Genomic DNA, 20,287 nt, shown 5'->3' on the forward strand with positions numbered 1-20,287 from the left:
TTCTTTAGGTACCGGGGATTGAAACTAGGGGGCTTAACCACTGTGCTATATTCTCAGCCCTTTTTATATTTTACTTAGAGACAGGGTCTTGCTGAATTGCTTAGGGTTTTGCTAAGTTACTGAGGCTGCCTCTGAACTCGTCATCCTCCTGCCTCAGCCTCCTGAGCCTCTGGGATTACAGGTGTGCACCACCACGCCTGGTGGGATTAGACTCTTTAAGAAGACCCGGTTAATACTCTTTCACGTAGGCCCTCCCTGACCACCCTCTGTCCTTGTCCTGGGTCACATTCCCTGTCACCCTGCACAGCTCCACCTGGATCTGTACTCTCGACCTTTGTCTACTCTGTCCCCCATCTGGACGGTGAGCTCCAGGAGGGCGAGGATCTTGCCTGGTGCTCTGTTCCCGGCATTCCTGTACAATGCCAGCATGCAGTTGGCGCTCAGCATGTAAGAATGTGCGTTCATCTGCTCATCTGGGACTTGGGGACACGGACCCGTGCCTCCTGATGCTGTGTGAGCCTTAAAGGAAAGGGACACGCCCCACACAGAGCCGCGTGCCTATGTTCGGGAGCCGTTCCATTTTGTTTTGAGAAAAACAGCATTAGATGCGAGGAGAGGTGTGGACGGAAGCTCTCTGCCTCCTGGGAGCCCCAGGAAGGCCCTTGAGCCTCTCCACTCAGGCTCCTCCCTTCCCAACCACAGCCAGCCTCCTGAGGCCAACTCACCTGGGACCAGGCTCCTGTCCGCCACTGGGCTGGGCAGGGCACGCGAAGGCAGGGCCTCCGGGCCTCAGGACGGTCACCAGGGCACACCTTGGCTGGCAGGGCTTTGCGAGTGCCATTGGAGAGGGGCAGCAAGCAGTGCACCTCCCGGGTCTGCACCCCCAGCTTCCCGCAGCTCCGGCTGCAGGCACTCCACTCGTCGGTCACCCACCTGAGAGGGGGCAAGAGGCGGAGGGAAGGGGACCAAGGGAATGCTTCCCTCCAGGTGTCACCTCCACCCCAAGAAGGCCACACGGAAGGGGTGCAGGGTGGGTTTGAGCTTCAGAACGCTTGGGGCCAAGATGACCCTCCACCTGCTTTGCAGCTGCCTGGCTGGATGACCTCAGGGAGGCCACTATTCTCCACCGCTCTGTCTCCTCATTGGCAAAACCAGAAAGAGGCATGTTTAAATTCTGCATCCCGCATGTCCTGGGGTCAGCTGTTAAGGCCACTAAGCCTCAGTGACACCCCATCTTTACATCAGGATATTTCAACATCCCATAAATATTCGAGGCACCGTTCTGGGTCCTGAGACAGAGTAGTGCTCAAAACAGACCAAAGACATACTTCCACACAAGAGCAAGTGTGTAGTATGGTCATCACCACCCTCAGGGGGACAGCACCTGCAACTCCACGGGTGGTCTGCACATCTCTGAGCAGCAAAGCAACTTCCACCAGCATCTCAAGTGGCCATGGCCATCATCGGAGGAGACCGCTGGGTGGGGGTGTGGGAGGGGCAGCCCCGACACCTTCTCCCCTGAGTTTCCTGAGGTTTCTTTTAGTCAACTAGAGCTCTTTGAAGCACATATTCAAACTCAACCCCTTTCTTTAAAAAAAAAAAAAAAAAAGAACTCAAGATTTGGGGGTAGGGGACAGCCCACCCAGGACCCCAGGCCGGTTCACCCTGCATGCAGGCCCTGTGAGCACCACATTTGTGGGACAGTGGTCTGAGTGACAGTGTAAAGGGACAAGTGGAAGGGAAGCACAGGGGCTGGTGATGAGGCTGTCCCTGGCACAGGACAGCTACAGCAGACTCTAGTGCCAGCCACCCAGCTCCTGCCCTGGCCCCTGATGGCATGTCCAGCCCAAGGTACAGGAGTGGCTCTAGTGTGGAGCCTCAGCACTCCTGCCCTGCCCCAGTCGTCCCGGGGGGCAGAGGAGAACGATGGACAAGGCCCTCTGTACCTCCCTGTGGGCAGCTGCCCTTGGCCCTGTGTGGAGGCACAAGGGACGCCAGGTGGAGCTGAGGAGGTCCTGAGGCTTGATCCGAGGTCTGAGCCTGAGTCCTCCAAAAACCACTGCACTAACCTCTCCCTGAAGGTCCCTCCGAATAGCCCCAAGGACATGACCTTGTGCTCAGAAGAGCCTGTGCCCTCAGGCTAGGGAATCTTAATCAGGCTAGGCCATGTTGGGGCTGGCAGGCCAGGTCCCTAGACTCCTGATGACCAGACTGAGGAGATGGTGAACACTACCGTGACCAGAGCCAGGGGTCTGGAGGCACTGAAAACTTGTCACTGAGGGGAAGTCAGTGATTCTGAAAGCCCAGAGTGCATGGCCAGGCACAGAGGGGCAGAACCTGCTGCCCGGGCTGTTCTCTCCCTGGGAGACCTGGCCACAGGCTGTCCCCAGGAGGCAGTGCAAGGCCAGGCTCCCAGAGTCCCTGAGCACTCACACAGGCTGAGAGCACGGGTGCTGGTTGCAGCGCCTGCGGATGGGCTTGGGTCGCTTCCTGTGGTCACACAGGTGTCTCTGCACCATGTGGTGATCGCGTCTTCGCCGGCATCCATATTTGGTGAACTGGATGCCTGTGGAGGGCAGGCTGCTGTGAGTCTGCTCCAGGCTCCCACTGGCCTGTCCAAGTCCTCAGGAGGGAACCTTCTGGAGATGCTGGAGACTCCTCCTACCTCCCTCTGGGCCCCACAGCCCCTCCGGCCTGAGCAGCTTTCTGCAGAATACCCTCCTTGATGGGTCTCCCACACTCCCAAGAAGGGCTGCTGGGGAAGTGGCTTTGGATGCCACCTGTCCCGCTGAGGAGAAGCTCTTGCAGGCAGGGTCCCCGGCCTGCAGACTGTTCCAGCAGCCCCTGGTCCCCGCCCCAAAGCCCTACCCAGAATGTTTCCACACACTGGAGATCTTTAAGGAGAAACTGAGGCATGAGGAGGGACGGTCAACGTCCAGTGGAAACATCACCCCCACGCTCTGCCTCCCCACTCCTCCCCACCGAGGCCGGGCTGCTCCCACAAGGAGCTGGAGGGTCAGGGGGTTGGTACCTCCTCCACAGGCCTTGGTGCAGGGTGCCCAGCTCTTGAGCGCCCACTCATAGGTGTCCGTCTCCTCTAGAAGCACATTGTTGCTCCCGATGAGTGGCAGCAGGTCCTCATGGATGACATACTTGTAGGCCAGGCTGCCGTGGGGGCCACCCTCAGTGGGGGGCAGTACCTAAAGGGAGACGAGAAGGAGGAGGTGGCACAGAACCAGAGAGAGAGGCAGGGCTGATAGAGGGGGTGAAGGAGCCAAAGAGAAGGACAGGGTCAGGATTGGGAGGGGTCGGCTCTGGGACTGGCAGGCGGGCAGGATTCACACCAGCAGCCAAGTGACAAACTTCTGCCCCCAAATTAAGCACCTACTGTGTGTCAGGCCCTAGAGCAGCCCATGCTAGGCTCTGCATGCTTTTCCTTCCCTGGGTTCTAGAGGGCAGGACCTGCTCCCTGACTGACCCCAGAAGATGGCCAGCCGATGCCAAATCCTTATCAAATAATGGATTGCAAATGCTTTCTCCCATCTCGTGGCCGGTCTTTTCCTTTCTTGACAGGACTCTTTGATGCACATAGTGTTTAATTTTTTGGAGGGGGTAGGTACTGGGGATTGAACTCAAGGCACTCGACCACTGAGCCACATTCCCAGTCCTATTTTGTATTTTATTTAGAGACAGGGTCTCGCCGAGTTGCTTAGGGCCTCGCCATTGCCGAGGCTGGCTTTGAACTCTCAGTCCTCCTGTCTCAGCCTCCCTAGCCACAGGGATTACAGGCATGCACCACTGCGCCCAGCTATAAGCTATAAGTGTTTAATTTTGATGAAGTCTAATTCATCTAGGTCTTCTTTTGTGGTTTATGCTTTTGACATCGAGGAGGACCCAAGGTCATGGAGATTTACCCCTCTGCTTTCTTCTAAGAGCTGTCTGGTTTCGGCCTCACATTTCAGTCTTTGATCTATTTGGATCTATTTTGAGCTAATAGCTGCCCGAGGGGTGAGGTGGAGGTACAACTCTGTTCTTTAGCATGTGAATGTCCAGTGGTCTCACCACCATTTATTGAAGAGACTATTTTTTTTTCCTCCTTGAACGGCCTTTGTGCCCTTGAAAACCAGCTGGCCATAGATCAATGGCTGGTCCATAAAAACAAATTGAATAGAAAAGTACTGTGTTGGGTGGAATCACCATGCCGACGCCAACACCGGCCTAGCCTGCCCTCCAGGCTTCCCTGACAGGAGGGGGCCGCACAGGAAGAAGCCCACCCAGGGTCTCCCCGCCACCCAAGGTTTCTCCCCAAAACCCAAGGGCACGTGGTCACAGGTCTTGTGGGCCAATCTTCTGGCCTAACAATGCCTGGTCCACAAGCCCTGGCCCAGGTCTAGGAAGGACGTGTGGGCAGAGATGGGCCCCATCCAGGACAATGGCCATGTCCCCCTTTTTTTTAATATTTATTTTTTAGTTTTTTTTTTTTTAGGTGGACACAATATCTTTATTTTACATTTATGTGGCCCTGAGGATGGAACCCAGTGCCTCATGCATGTTAGGTGAGCGCTCTACCACTGAGCCACAAATCCCAGCCCCCATGTCCCCTTTTTAGGAGGCCAACACTGCCAGATAGCACCCCCTGGTCAGCTGCCTTCAAGTCCTGAGAAAGCGATGTCAGGACTCACGTACTGACCATGCCGTGATGCACGCTGACTCTCAATGAAGCCAGGTGACCTGGGAGCCAGCCCTGGCCTCACCACACACCTCTGACCAGAACCCTTTCCAATATTGCTATAAAAAACAGACTTCCTGCGTGTGACCTCCTGGGGTGTGACACTGAGGGGACAACCATTTCCTTTTCCCTCCTCACTTGTCATCCTGCCAGCTTGTGTGTGAGTGTGTTCACGTACGTGCTCTCCCACTCCACTACACCCTCAGCTCTATTTATCTTTTATTTTGAGAGTTAGAGGTGGAGGCTGGCCTTTAACTTAGGATCCTCCTGCCTCAGCCTCCTGAGAAGCCGGGATTACAGGGATACCCCACTGGGCCCCGCTCACCCTGACAGCTTTTAAGCACAAATGAGGACCTGTCCCCAGAGGGTGCCGTGGCCTCCTGCAGACACAGGAGTGGGCACTTTCCTCTGGACTGGTGGAGTGGAGACGGTGAGGGGGTACAAGGAGTGGGCAGGGGCCACCTCAGGGAGCGGGGCTCACCAGGACAGCGATGGCTTCGGGCAGAGGCCCACTGGTCTTGAGGCTGTCTTTGGCGTCCTCCACCGTGTGCTCCCACTCCAGGCCCAGCGCGGTGAAGGTCCGGCCTGTGGCCTCCTTGCCCTTGGGGTTGAGGATGAAGCTGCCCGTGACCTGGTTCTTCACCACTGGCCGGGGGAGAGGGTCACACAGATTTCTATCCCCTGCTACGGGGGCCAGTGCATATGCCAGTCAAGGCCTTCCCATGGGGCCCTCAGGGCTGCTGTCCAGCTGCCCCGCCTCCCACCTGAGCCCTCTGTACACAGGTCAACCCAGTGTCCCCCTGCACGCGCTGTCCCTGCCTCTGGACCCTGCTGCACCACGGCTCCCCTTTGCTGCCTTCCCTGCATCCTGACTCACCTCTGCCCACCACTAAGGCCCAGCATAACCCCCTCCTCAGGTAGCCCGGCTCAGGGACGCTGCCCTCTCTGAAGCTTCTGTAGCAGAGGCTGAGCCCAGGTTCTGGAGTCAGACTGACCAGGGGGAAGTTATGCTGCCCGCCCGAATGCTGCCGCCGCCTCTCCACCTGTAAGACGGGACTGGTGATCGTCCCCAGTCCACAGGGCTGCTGTGCCAGGCGGATACTAGCATACCCCACCCCCTGTGGGGCTGCTGGGCAGGGAAGGAGTTCACACGCGCAGGAGCCCTGGCCGAGGAGGGATGGCCCAGGCACTGGGGGCTTCACAGGCTGTTGGTTATCACAGACGCCTCGCCCTTCCCAGCAGACTGACGGCACAGCGCCAGCTCCCGCCCAGCACAGGGCCACAGGGAGCAGGAGGTTTGAGAATATCCATGAATTTCTATCCCTCTATGTCCCAGTCAGTGAGGAACTGGCAACTTGTTACTAAAGAGGCTGAGTGGCAGGTGGGCGGAGTCGTGCCCAAGCAGAGGCCCGGCCAAGGCCGTGGGTGTTCCCTTGGCCACCCTAGAAGCAACCAAGGTAGAGGAAGGGTGGAAACATGGGACCCCAGCCCCTTAGCCAAAGAGTGAGAGGGGAAGCAAAGGATTGGCACCCTGGGGTGTCCGGAGGGAGGCCCTTCAGAGCCCCACCATCTAGATTAAAATGAGGGTAATCAAGCCAGGCACGGTGGCACATGCCCCAGTGGCTCCCGAGGCTGAGGCAGGAGGATCGTGAGTTCAAAGCCAGCCTCAGCAAGCAACTCAGTGAGACCCTGTCTCTAAATAAAATACAAAATAGGGCTGGGGTGTGGATCAGAGTTAAGCACCCCTGGGTTCAATCCCAGTACCAAAAAAAAAAAAAAAAAAAGTGAGTAGTTGCAACCTAAGAGCTAACCACGAGCCAGTCATTCTGTTAGCTCTTGAGTGACCCCTTGCTGACATCCTAAGGGCCAGGCTACTACAATAAAGACAGGGGGTCTGAGGCTCCCTGCGGGCGGGGGTCTGCCCTGGCTGGAGGGGAGGCAGCAACCATAGGGAAGGGGGAGGGGAGCAGAGTCTCCCTTTCCTGGGAGCTGCCCCTCACCTCCTTCCCTCCAGGGCCTCTTCCACAGCTGCCCAGTCCCTCCACCCTCAGACTGCCTACCCTAGTGCTAGGCAGCACCTTGGGCCAGGTTTCTGCAGCTCACGGCCACCGTCACAAACACTTGGCTGTATGTCCCTCATTCCAGGGGTGAGGTTGGGCCAGCATGACTCTACACCCAGACTCAGCTGTGCCCTGAGCCTCTTGTCACCACAGGCCACTACCTAACTCTTCTGAGCCTATTTCCTCAACTGCAAAAATGGGGTCACAGTTTCCTTCATAGATTGTCATGAGGCTCACATAAGATAATGGAAGAAAGAGGGTTCAAGTTTGGACAGAGCCCTGGCCTTTACTGCAGTGGCTGCTACCAGAAGTCCTGGGCTTCTGCAGAGAGCACAGACCCTGCAGGCAATGTGCACACACACGCACACACACACACACACACAAAAACACACACACACACACACACATGCATCTACTCTCAATTGTGTACCTACCGAGGGCCACCATGGACCTACACACATAAATGCATGACACAAATAGATCTCAGCCCTAAGGTTGCCCTGCTCCCTCTCCCTCCAGGATCCCAGAATGTTCTCACCTTCGCCTGGTCCCATGAGAACAGCTCAGCCACAGGGACTGTTCCCCACCTGTGGGGATCAAGGACCTAGACTTCTGGAGGGTAGAGGGGCTGACTGCTAATGCAGTCTCATCTGCAGGGAGGCAGGAGAGGCGTCTGGGGAAAACGTGCCTCCCCACTGCCCCCGACCCAACACCATCCCCACATCCTGAAGATCTCTGAAGTGTCCCCAGGCTCATGCTACAGCACAGACCCAGATTGGCCCTGTCCCCACCCCCCAGGCTAACTAGAGCACACAGAGGGCCTGAGCGTCCATTCGTGCCTACGGCCTGTGTGTACTGCATCCTTCCTGGGGCCTCCCAGAGCAGGTAAGGCAGACATCTTCTCCAGGGGATACGAGTTCTCCAGGAAGCTTCTTAAAATTTTTATAGCATTATATTAACAATAATCTAAAAATCTGGTTGTTGGCATTTTCATGATATTTGTGCTCACCAAGAAATGTCACGTTTCGTGTTAGTGTTTATGATGGAGAAGGTGCCAAGCAGTGCGACCTGGGGGCATAATAGGACAGAGGAGCCTCTGTAACAAACCAAGGTGACATTGCAGTGCTTGGGCCCTCTGTGAGGGCTCTGAACGCAGGCGTGTGTTCAGAGGATAGCCCACCTGCTACCTGCTGCTGGTGGCCCCCAGGCCCTGCTCAAACCGTGGAGCACCACGTCTGCATCTCAGGTAGAGTTCACAGTGGCACAGTCCACCCTGGGAAGTGTGCAATTCAGTGATGCTTTAGAACATTCACCACATCACTGTGTGTCAGGGTTTAGGTGTGGTGACCCCCGAGCGCTCACACGTGAGACAACAAGAAGGTTTGGAGGAGAAATGACTGGGTTACAGCTTTAACCTCATCAGTCAATCCCTGCAGTGGCAGGGAGTGGCTGCAGGAGATGGGAACTGGGGCGTGGCTTTGGGGTATATACTTGTATCTGGCAAGTGGAGTCTCTCTCTGCTCTCTGATCATGATGTGAGCTGCTTCCCTCTGCCACACTCTTCCACCATGATGGTCAGCCTCCCCTTGAACCCCAAAGAGCTGGCGGAGCCAGGCTTCAGACTAAGAACTCTGAAACTGAGAGCCCTCAAATAAACTTTTCCTCCTCTCCAGTTGTGCTGGTCAGATCCTTTAGTCACAGCCATTGCAATTCCAGAACATTTTCATCACCCCCCAAAAGAAACCCAATACCCATTAGTTATTACCCATTTCCTCCCCGCGGGCCCTGGCCACCACAAATCTATTTTACATGGATGTGGATACGCTTATTTATTATTTTACTTTTGGTTCATGTGTCGTTGGGGATGGAACCCAGGGCCTTGCACATGCTAAGCACATACTTTACTACTGAGCTACACGCCCCCACCCCAAGGCCTGCATGCACTTATTTTTCTGACTGCCAATTTGGTTTCATCAAAACTAAAACAAAATAAATCAACAAAAATATCTCTTACATTATGTTAATATTCTTAGTTTGAATTATTTTAACTAATTTGAATCTTTTGATTTCTTTCAGGGTTCTAATTTTTAATCTGTCCTGGCTTCATAGCCCTGTGACCGTGACAAGCGTGGAGGGTAGACACCTCACATAGTGACTGTGTTTAAGTATCGTTATAACAGGAGTAACTGAAGGGTCCCCAGGGTGGAAGGCAGAAATGCTACAAGTTCCCCCTATTCCTACAGGCAAGGCCCCCCAGTACTGTGACTTGACCATTTCTCCCAGGCACAATCTGATTTTCTTCCCTTTGATCCTGAGCTTGGCTGTGTGACTTGGACCAAAGGGACATTGGAAAATTAGGGACTTAATAAGTACTTGCACCTTGAGGTTTGCCTTCTCTTGCTACTGCTGAGGACCACATGACAGACACGCTGTGAATAATCCCAGTTAGCTGTTGTCACATATGGCCCTGTCACCCTTATGACCCCAGCTGAGAACCAGCACCAACCTCACACGTCCTAGACCAAGTAGTCCCCAGCTGACAGGATTTGCAAAGGTCCATCTAAGCAGCAGCAGAACCACCCAGCTGAGCCCAGCCCTGAGACTGACTCATAGAACTGTGAGCTCAGAAATGACTGTTGTTTGGAGCTGTCTGTTATGCAGCAAAAGCTGACGGATACACTCTGTGAAAATGGTTTTCCTTTAAAAGCCATCCACATGGACAAGAAGTTTTAACAGTGGTTTCCCCTGAGGGAAAAACAATCCCTGTGTGACAGGGGTGCAAGGGAGACTCTTAACTAGATTTCCTTGTAGACTTTCTGAAATTTGAACCATGGGACAAGTCACCCACTCAGCATATGTTTAGAAATAAAATAAAAGGGATTCTCTGTCCATCATTCAAGTCTGTGGACATCCACCTGTCCTCTGTTCTCCCAGAATTCCTGGACCTGCGGGCAGGGCCTGGGGCCTGCCACCTCTCCCAGTACCCAGCACTCACCAATGCAGTGGGGGGCCTTCTCCAGCGCCTCGATCTGGATGTGCCTGGCACCTGCCGGGATCTGCACCAGTTTGACAGCTGCTCCTGCACAGAAGGTTCCAGAAAAGCAGAAATCTCCCTGAGTAGGTGGCCCATTGCCTGTCACCCCACCTTATTTACTTGCAGAGCCTCTCACTTAATCAGGAACATCTTACTTAACCCCAGAACCTCTCTGAACTTGTGTCCTCCTCGGCAAAGCAGGGATGGGACCTGCTCCCCCAGGGGATCCAATGGCATGTCACAGTTTCAGGCACCCTATAAACACGTGGGCAAGGTGTGGCTATTATGCCCCCCTCCCTTGGCCCAGTTCTCTCACTTCTCCCTTTCCTCTCCTTTTCCTGCCTCTGGCCTCAGCTCCCCTTCTTTTCACACCTTAGAATACTAGAGGGATTTCGATGAAATAGGCCACAAGATCCCAGGTGGCTGTCTTGGGCCCCCATGGCCCTCCCACTCCAAGGCCTGGAAACAAGCCTTTCTCAGAGTTGCCAACCTTCTGCCGTCACATACAAGGAAAGACAAAGCAAAACTATAAAATCCCCACCCAGGGAAACAGGGAGATCTAGTTCACACTAACATGTAAAGGACTACTACCAGATGGCCTTTCCACATCGAGTTTGATCAGATTGGAGGTGGGGAGCCAAGGAACTCAGAGATACCAGGAGTCCAAAGCAAGAGGTACCACAGGTTTAAAGAAAATGAGAGAGGGGAGAAGGAGGAAGAGGAGGAAGTTGAGGAAGAGAAGAAGAAAGAGGAAGAGGAAGAAGAGGAAGACAGATGACCAATCTTGTGGCCTTGGCCACACCTTCAGACCTATCTGACCCTCGCCCCACCAACAGCCCTGATGCCAATGAGACGGCGGGGCTCCCAGCCCGACACACCGTCCAGCAGGAGGGCGCTTCTCTGAGATCCCAGGCCCAGTGTGCAGCCGCAGCATGCCTGAAGACGGGGTGAGGGCTGCTGCTTCTGGCTCACCAACCCCTGGGCAGCCTGGGGAGGTCTGGGGACAGGCTCGGGGGCCCCTCCACCCCACACTGAACCATGGCACAGATCAAGGAGGAGGGCCCCGCCCAGCTCACCTGCCTGCTTGGAGGCCTTGCCCAGGGTCCCCTTCACAGTCCTGCAGTGGGAGTTGTCACCGCCACAGACCCCGCACTTGTCATCAGCCTTCATGGACCCCACCTCCTTGTCACAGCCAACGGGCTGCGGCCAGAGGTGAGATGAGTGGAAAGAACCCTGCACCCGGTCCCTGAAGCCCCTGGCTCCCTCCCTGGTCTCCAGGCCCTGGCCTAGAGAGGAACCTTAGGCAGAAAGGTATCCAAAGACAGGTCGCCCACAGATTTGCCATGTAACCTGGTCTTGAACCCCGTGTGGTGACAATTCTTGACATCTCCTCTCCCCTTGAACGGACTGGGCAGTAAATGACCCCTTCTAGCACCCCAGGGCTGTGTCAAGGACCAAGGGGGTGTCCTGAGTGCAGCAGGTGCAGGCATGCTTATCTTCCTCAGGAGCATGGGACGGGGACGGAGCCTCCCTCCAGTCTCCAAGAACCAGCAGAGGGTGGGTGACCTGGAGGGGGCACCCACCACACACTCGCCACGGGCACAGAGGCTGTAAGGGTCCCGGTAGCTGCAGCGCGTCCCGTCATGGACCACCTGGTTCATGAACACCACGTCTCCCGTGTCTGCCGACTGGCAGATGAGCTCACACTTCTGGGTGTCTGTGGGGAGAGATGCCACGGTGATCCCCCCACTGGGCTTGCAGAGAGCAGGTAGCCCAGGACGACATCAGCCTGCCATCAGCCTGTGGTGCAGCCAAGAAGCCCCCCACAACCCCGTACACCACCCCCCACCAGCTCTGCACAGCGGGGGATCACTGTGTGTGGAGCCCAGGCAGAAAATCCCTGCTCTGATGCGTGCTAATTAGTCACGTCTCCAGTCTCCCAGGGCGAGTGCTTTAGCCTCTCACAGCTTATTTCATTATCCCTGGTCAGCAGAGTGCCACATCGGGATATTGAGAAAAATCAAGTGACAAAATCATACCCGAAATAATAAGCCAAGGCTTAGTGGCTGCTTCCCAGGTATCAAAGCCTATGCACACCCTGATGTACAACCTGAAATGCTTTTTGTGAAACTAACTCGTTTCACCCCAGGGAGGTAGATTCTAGAATGACAGAGGAGGAAATCGAGGAGGAGAGGCCGCACGGTGATTCAGCAGGACCTGCCCCAGCAGCCGAGCACACCGTGGTCTGACCCTGCATCTGAACACATTTATACACCTCAAAAGTGGTGGACAAGCCAGGCAGGCGGTGGGCTGGATTTGGATTTGTAAATGGAGCAGCAGAAAGGGAGGGAAGAGGGTTCTTTCTGGTTCAATCTATGAAAATGTTCTCTTCTCTATCTGGGCTGCTGATGACCTAAGAAGGAGGTTCCAGAGAAAACATAAACACTTGCTGTGCTTCTTAGAAAAAGCGAGACTGGGGGCTTAACCAGCTTCCTGGAATTTGTCTAGAAGTCCTGGGAAAGTCCAGCTGCCCAGGGCCTCCCAGCCTTCCCCTCCCTGCCCCATTTTGCTACTGACCAGACCTGGAAGCCTTCCAAGGCCAGCCTCTGTCTCCCACAGCCCATTTCTAAGGAACCTGTCTGGCTCCTGCTTCCAGATCCTGAGCTCCCAGGCCACTCGGCCAGCATTCAGGCCCCAGCCTGGAGCCCGACACACACACTGCCTTGGTTTCTCTGCACGGGAGACAGGCAGGGTCTTGGCCAGTGAGACCAGGCAGGAGGGGTCTGGGAGTCCAGGGGAGCCAGCCAACTTCCACGAAACCCCCTGCAAGGGTGTGGCCATGACAGGCCCCTGAGGTCCCTTTCAATTTGAGGATTCTGTCATTCTAAACATGAGCCAGGGAGCATGGGGTCCTGGGGTCAACCCTGGGCTCAGAGAATGAGAGGCCACTCTCATGGGAGCTGTCTGGAGCCCAGGGCGGCATGGCAAGCAGCATCTACCGACAGGGAAACACAGGAGCTTGGGGCAAGAGATGGGCTCCGAGGGCTGGGAAGGGCCCCCCAGCCTGAAGGCTCTAAGATGCCATGAACATGGGGCCCCACAGGAGTATCCAACGCAGACAGCAACTGACACCAGCACGGTCCCCAAACTCTGACCCTCTGCGTGAGTGCTGAGGCCTGTGTGACCATCCAAGGCAGCATGGAGGGGTCCCTCTGCCTGCCTTTCAAATCACCTCCAGTGACCGCTGGAATGGAGACCTGGTCAGTACCAGATAAGAACCTGGCATGTGATACAACTGAGCTTCTGGGGACACTGGTCATGTGAAGTGAGAGGTGCCTGAAGCCCTGGGAAGGGCTGGGAGATCCCAGGGACAAATTCCAGGAAGTGATCTGAGCTCCAGCCTCACTTTTTCTAGGGAGCACAGTGTTCCTGTGTTCTCTGGAACATTCTTAGGACAGATGCTCACCCATGCAGGCAAGCACAGATGTCTGAAAGGCACCAGCCCCAACTGTAGCCTGCAGGATTCTACGGGCATCCCTGGGAAAAGCACCCCCCGCCCCGCCCCAGGCCACTTGTATCTGCAGGGAAACCGTGGTCAGAGCATGCGATCAAGGGATGGTCCAGATGGGGACCCCAGGGTCACCACGCACAGGCCTGCACAAAGATCTGTGGCCACACTCATGATGGCAGTGTCCCTTTCGGCACCTCCACGGATGGGAACACCTGAGGGAGGAACTTCCCTGGAACACACAGCCCCAGTGTCGTCAGGACGTGGGGAGTGGGCATGGGGCCGCTCACCATCCTCAGACTCGTAGGGGAGCCAGCTGTGCTTGGTGTTCTGGTGGGTGTAGTAGGAGTTCCGCTTGGCACACTGCTGGGCCCGGAAGTCCTCGTAGGGCCCGGGGCACTCCTCGCTGTTGCAGACCTGGTACTCGAAGGAGGGCCCTGAGCACAGGCGGCCTCCGTAGGCTGGGCTAGGGTGGCACAGAAAGACCAGGTTGATGGGGCGGGTGGGGGCTTTCAGCTCAGCCAGCATCAAAGGGCTCCACTAACTTATCAAGCAACCCGCAGCATGGCCGATGAGCTGCGCCTTCCAGACCCTCCCTCCCCCTCCTTGGGGCACACATCACCTGTTCCACTGTGTGCCAGGGTGAGGGGACAGGCAGATGGACACTAGGACCGATTAACCATGCAGTAGGCACTTAATAAATAACTCAATGACGTCTATTTGCATCCGCATCCATTTAATCTCATAATACACTAAAGAGTGGTCCAGGAGACTTGGATTGGAATCAGAAGAGCATGGCGCCCCAGGCCTGGCCATGCACCTTGATCAAGTCACTTGGCTTTGCCTGAATTTCCCTTTGAAAAGAGGGCCCATCGTACCTGCCTACTGGTGTCTATAAAAATGATAAGAGAGGGTATGGGAAAGCGATCTACACTCTTTTCTCCATGAAGTCAAGAGGATTAAAAACTACTGATACAAGAATCCAAGGGCATGAGGTTAATCACACCCTGCTCACAGATGCTGGAGAATTACAGGGGCGTCTGCGATTAAGTGCTTAGCATCCTGTCTAGCCCGACCAAATGCTCAGTGTACTTTGTTAATAATAATTGTAACAACTATTTTGATATTAGCTGGTATCTATTAAGTGCTTAATCTCTGCTGGGCATGGTGCTGAGGGCACATGTTATTTCATTTAAGCCTCAAAAAATAAAACCAGCTATTATTACAAAGGAGCACAATGGACGGCTGCTTTGATCCAGGGGATAACTGCAGGTCATGACTGCGAGGTGGTAGAGCGGGGGTGCCACTGGGCCTTCCTGTCACCTTGGCTTTTGTATCTCCCACAGGTGAAGACTACAGGGAGGTCCACCTCGGCTCCATCTGCAGGAGGTCAATACAGCTGTCTATGAAGGCACGGCTGCTTCAGTAAGCGGTGAGCCTCTATTCCCGCAGGGAAGCAGTGGTGTGTGGGGTCACTACCTAAGAGGATGCTAGAGCCACTGTGGTCCTGTGATCTGCCCTTTGGCAGTATTCATCACACCACTTGGTGCCAGGAGGGAGCTGGGCCAGGCTCTGTCCATGTGAAAGTCTCTAGGAACAGCTGATCCACCAGGCAGCCTCTGCCAGTCCCCGTCTCTCATGAGGCTACCCTAAGCAAGCTGCTTCGGCTTGGGAGATGGGGACCATGAAGATCTGGGAAATTCTGAAACCATGGAGCAGGGGAGGGGATCCCACAGAGGGAAAGAGAGACAAATGTCTCTCCAGAATGCTGAAGTTTGGGTAGGGGCACGAGGACCTTGTTAGAAAGAGGTAAGTTAAGAAAAAGGAAGTTCTGTTCCATGTGGTAGAAAATAAACTTTGGGATCATGTGCAACACATTTCATGGGGGAGGGGGGGCTTGATCAACAGTGTCTTGGGTCCACCCAGACCCTCTGGAGAATCTTCTATACATGAGAATTTGAGAATCCCAATTCTGAAACACTCACAAAAGTGAGAAATGATGGGTCACTGGGGAATGCTGGTGGGAATGACCTGCCCCACCCTTGACAATCTTGGGTCCTCATCCATAGAACACACAGGAGCCATTCTCTGTCCCCCACCACCACCTTCCCCTCCAAGACCCTCAGCCCACCCACCAAGTGCACTCACGGGGGGTTGTCGCAGCTCCGGCTGCGGGATCTCACTCCACCCCCACAGGACCGAGAACATGACCCAAACTTGGTCCAGGAGCTCCAGCCTCCATCCTGGCCATAAATCTGCTCCGGCGACTTCCAGATGCAGTAACCTTTGAAACACCACTGGGGTGAAGTAGAGGGCACGAGGTCACCCTGGACCACTGCAGCAGAGCCTGCCCGGGTGGGTACTCAAGAGGACACAAGGCACAGCTGGGCATATGACACCATGGGAGAGCTCAGAAAAAGAGACACTGAGAGAGGAGCCGGGGGTGGACAGGGTCCCACCCCTGTCACCAGCTGAGCAACCTCAGACAGGGGGTTCACCTTCCTGAGCCTCATCTTCAACAGTACCACGGGGATAACTGCACCTCACTACAGAATTCAGTGCTGGGAGCACACAGAGCTCCAGAAATAGCAGAGCATATTGAATGAGATTAATGAGGAGAATAAATATGCAATTAGTTCCATCATCATCCAGGAGCAATAAAAGGAGGAGGAGACCAACCTTCCCAGGCTATCTAGATCTGATCTTGGCTCTGCACCTTGACTTTCCTTTCTGGGGCCACAAGCAGATGTGTCCCTGGAGTCAAGCTGGCCAGGGGGGCCTGCCCTGCAGTGTGGGCAGCAGAAGCATGGAGTCCCAGAGGCCCAGGCTGGAGCCCCAGTTCAGCCATGACCAGCTGGGTGGGCCACTATTCCTGCTGAGCCTGGGTGCACTCACCTGCTCACCAGGGCTATTGCAGAGCGGCAGCACCAGCCCCTGCAGAGCAGGAGCTGGGCTCTCCAAGGAGGGGAACGCCCTCTCTTTTGCTCTAGGATAATGTGAAGGAAACAGCAAAGCTCTCTGGGCCTTTCTCAAGAGATGAGCTCAGCAATTCTCAATCTTGGAGTCATGGGGTAGGGGGTGGGGGGGGGCCCTTAAAACTCCAGATGCCTGGGCTTCCTGCAGACCAGCTAAGCCGGAATCCCCAGGGGAAAGGGCTCTCAGAAGCTATGGTGGGGCACGGCTTACAAACCAGAAAAGTCACTCATTGTGGGAGTCGTGCAACTTTCACCAAAATTCAATTTCAGAACATTTCCACCACCCCCAAAAGACCCTCTGGGTCCACGTGCAGTCACTCCCTGTTCTAGGGGTGGGGAGTTTAAAAGCTCACTGGGTGATTCCAACATGCAGCCCAAACTGAGACTCACGGATTAACTCTTTATGTGAAATTGTGACCCGGGAGGGCCTGGGACTTTGAAACCACCTGGGAAAATTTAAGAAGCAGTAAGACGTGGAGCAGATAAAGCTGTCTAGGAAGGGAACCAACCAGGTTTGGAGCCCACGGGGCACATCCAGGGCTAGGGAAGCCCCATCCATCTGTGAAGGCACAAACCTGGGAGATGCTCAGCAGGGCCAGTAGGAGCGGGCTGAGCCTGGCTAGGGCAGAGGTCACAGGTCAAAGGGCAAGCTGGGGGGTGGGGCACTGGGCTCACAGCTGATGCTAAGCAAAAACCTCTCTGAACCATCCTGCTTTTTCTTGGCTCCTTTACTTGCTTTGGCCTGACCCTATAACCTCCATCTTGAGGCACGGGAAGGAGGCTTGGTCAGGGATAAGCAGCATCAGCAGGGCTGGAGAAGTTCAATGAATGGCCCAAGGTCACCAACACACAAGGGCAGGGCCAGCAAGAGAGCAGAACCCCAGCTCAGGGTCCTCAGACCCAGGAACGAGGTCCCCTGACCAAAGCAACCCTGGCACCCAGGCATGCACAAGGGAGCAAACACCCACCAGGAATATCTCAACACTGAGGGAGAAAGGGATAGCTTGGGGCTGGGAGTGGATGCCTGGAATCTTCCTTCATCCCCCGTAGGCTAATCACTCCTTATGTGGCCCTGACAAATTCCTTGACCTGCTTGGACCTCACTTTTCTCATCTGTAAAACGGGGCAAGCATTCCTGCTGACCGGTTATGAGATCCTGCTACACCTGGCCAACTGTGGAGGCGAAGGGCTCCCTGTGGAGGGAAGCGTAGCATGTGGGAGGCTGCAGGAGACTCCTGGCAGATCTGCTGCCCTGTCCTTTGGCACTGGCCCTCCTTCATGTATACACAGGCCTGGGGCCTCCAGGATCTGCACCTGCCCCGGCCAGGGATGTCCCACCCCCCGGGAAAGCACTTCCGCTGCAGACCCTGCAGCTACCTTGCCTGGTGCACACTCGGTCCCATCCAGCGGGGGCCCCTTCTTGGTCTTGCAGAAGTATGGGTTGTCCGGGTGGCTGCACCACAGCTGTTTGCAGGGCTCAAAGGTCCTGAACTGTGTGGCAAAAGGATTGGGTCACCGGGCTGACTCTCCAGCCCTCACAAGTTGTCCAAGGGGCAGGGGGTGGCGGTGGAGAGAGGGAGGTGTGGTGGATGCCCAGGAAACCAGAGCTCACACACTCTCAAGCTCCTCTCACCCCAAGTGCCACTGGCTCCCAGGACCCCTCTTCTCCCCATTAGGAGCAGTCCTCTCCTGGCTTCCTTTCCTTAATCTGCAGAAGCTACCTTGTCACTGACCTGGGACAAGAGTTTCAGGCTCTGAGGAGTTCTCAAATTCCTGTGATATAGGGGATGCTAAAGGGACACCGCTGAGGTTGAGGCCCCCATCTCCCTCTAAGGTGGACATCCAGCAAGGCCAGAGGTTGGTGATCGTGTGTTCCAGACTATCCTGGAAAGCCCCAGGGGCCTCATCCCTACCTGCCAGACGAGCATCCCACCAACACAGCATTTAGGCACTGAAATCCTACACCCTGTCCTTCCATCCCAAAGCTGTGCTGTGTCAGACCACACGTCCCAGCATGGTCTAGAGAGAAGGGAAGGTGACCACATATAGGGGCTCCTCGTGGTACCAAAGAGAGCCTCTGTCCCATGCAGGTAAGGGCCCTGAATACCCTACGTGGGGGGTACAAAGCACGTGGATCACCCAGGCCTCCCCTTCAGAAAGTGCCCTGCCCTCCGATGTCACCTTATCAGAGCCTCAGCCAGGGCCACAGGTATCACAGTTTGGCTCTTTCCCAGGTGATTTGAGCTGATCTCTAGGCTTAAGGGCCTCCCCTCCTGTCCTGCAGGGTGAACCAGGGTTATGCTCCTGGTACCTGCAGTCTCGGGCATAAGGATGGGGGCGGGGGAAAGGACGTGACGCCCCTGGAGAGAGGTGACATGTGGGTACAGGGGTGCTCCCAAGGACCAGAACCTGATCTAACACCTGGATGGCTCCCCAGGTGAACCCCCAGGGAGCAGCCAGCCAGGGCCTCCCTCCCTGGGCTACTCCTACCATCTTTCCCAGGGCAGAGGCTGTTCAAGCCTCCTGAGTTACCTGTCCCCACAAGCAGACCTGGGCAGAGCCTGCGTCCTGTCCACCCTGCTCCTCCCTGGTGGCCAGCACTAAGCCTGCAGGCCATCCCCAGGCTGACTGACAGTCCAGGTGGAAGGTACCCTGTGAACGACTAGCTTGGTTCAGGGAAGGACATGGCCCTGGCGTCCCTGGCCTGGCAGAGGCCCAGGGAATACTCACTGCCAAGCAGGTCTGGTAGCCGGTGCCGAAGTCAAAGCGGCACTGTTCATCCATTGAGTAGTCAATCCCGGGCAGCTCCGGGGGCTGCGGCCAGGTGGGTTCAAAGGGGTCATCGAGGAGGCAGTCGTAAGAGCTGCCAGAGAAACAAGGGGGTGAGCCGGGCCTCGGGCAGGAGGTCCCTCGCTCTTCCTTGTCAGGGGCTGGGATGGGAGCAACCTGCAGGGATGGGAGGCTGCTCTCCAGGGAGGAAGGCTGACCCGAGCAGCCCTGGCCTGGAGCCTGGTCTCTCCCAGTGACTGCGTGGGAGGGCTCCATCAGCAGTAGGGCAAGGGACCCCGGACTCGGGCTAGGAGCTGGGTCACAGCTGGCTTAGGAGACCAGTTTGACTCATGTTAAAGGGACAGACACGCCATGGCCAAGATTAAAGTCGATTCGTGGATAACGTGAGGCTTTCTGTGCCCCGAGGGAAGGGGCAAAGCCCGGCCCCTGGGCAGGAAGTGCACCGGGAAGCCTGGCCAGGCCAGCTCCCTGCAGAGGTCATGACCGCATCCCTGCCTCCAGCTGCCCACCATGTCCACTCCGGCCCCTTCTCAGGCCTGGATCTCAACACTGGCCCTGCACCTGGACATACCCTCTCATCCTGCCCCTTCTCTGGGCCTCTGGGGAGACAGAGATACCCTAGCCCGGGCCTGAGGTTCCCAGCCTTCAGCCTGGGTACTGCCTGCAGGCTCGGTGAATCCAGAGTCCCAGGAGGACTGCCAGCTGACTCTCATTAGCATCTTGGGCGGGGCAGGGGTCTGGTTTTTAAAAAGAATTAAATGCAAACCATCTCCCATGCACACCACCCCCCTGTGATGCTGAGGGGGGTGTTTAGGTCAGGTGGCTGGAGAGGGCCAGGTAGGGTATCGGTGATAATGTGAGGGAGAAAGCCAGCTGCTCCCCAGCCCCAGGGGCAGAGGTGACCTACGGGAGGTAGCGGCTGAGCTCCAGCTTGCTGCAGCGGGACCAGTGGAAGCGGTGGAAGGCAGCCTGCACCAGGGGCGCCATGACGCTGCCCAGGCTGGTCTCGTCCGCACAGCCGTTCCCCTGCCCGTCGTGCTCCATGCCGAGCCTGGAAGGCAGGGGACAGAGGGGAGGCCTGAGTCGCGCTGGGGTGCCCACCCCAGGGAAGACAGGCAGGCAGGCCGGAGGCAGGAGGCTTCGGGCCCTGGGGAGGCAGAGCCCTCTCTCTCCAAGGCCGCTGGGTGCAAA

General features: G+C 56.0%; 1 protein-coding gene across 2 annotated transcripts in view; it reads right to left on the reverse strand.

The window, feature by feature from the left end:
- Adamts14 (ADAM metallopeptidase with thrombospondin type 1 motif 14) overlaps nt 1–20,287 on the reverse strand; it is a 75,209-nt gene that overhangs the window by 5,448 nt on the left and 49,474 nt on the right. For both annotated transcript variants that reach the window (XM_027931303.2, XM_027931302.2), the window contains exons 8-19: nt 20,004–20,147; nt 19,037–19,169; nt 17,684–17,797; nt 15,480–15,628; nt 13,622–13,797; nt 11,407–11,540; nt 10,900–11,023; nt 9,785–9,865; nt 5,211–5,374; nt 3,032–3,200; nt 2,434–2,566; nt 726–933 (exon numbers count right to left, since the gene is read on the reverse strand). In XM_027931303.2, the coding sequence (XP_027787104.2) occupies nt 726–933; nt 2,434–2,566; nt 3,032–3,200; nt 5,211–5,374; nt 9,785–9,865; nt 10,900–11,023; nt 11,407–11,540; nt 13,622–13,797; nt 15,480–15,628; nt 17,684–17,797; nt 19,037–19,169; nt 20,004–20,147 (1,729 nt within the window). The remainder of the gene's footprint in view (nt 1–725; nt 934–2,433; nt 2,567–3,031; nt 3,201–5,210; nt 5,375–9,784; nt 9,866–10,899; nt 11,024–11,406; nt 11,541–13,621; nt 13,798–15,479; nt 15,629–17,683; nt 17,798–19,036; nt 19,170–20,003; nt 20,148–20,287) is intronic.

The sequence above is a fragment of the Marmota flaviventris genome, chromosome 4 (genome assembly GCF_047511675.1).
Source record: "Marmota flaviventris isolate mMarFla1 chromosome 4, mMarFla1.hap1, whole genome shotgun sequence".
Classification (NCBI taxonomy): domain Eukaryota; kingdom Metazoa; phylum Chordata; class Mammalia; order Rodentia; family Sciuridae; genus Marmota; species Marmota flaviventris.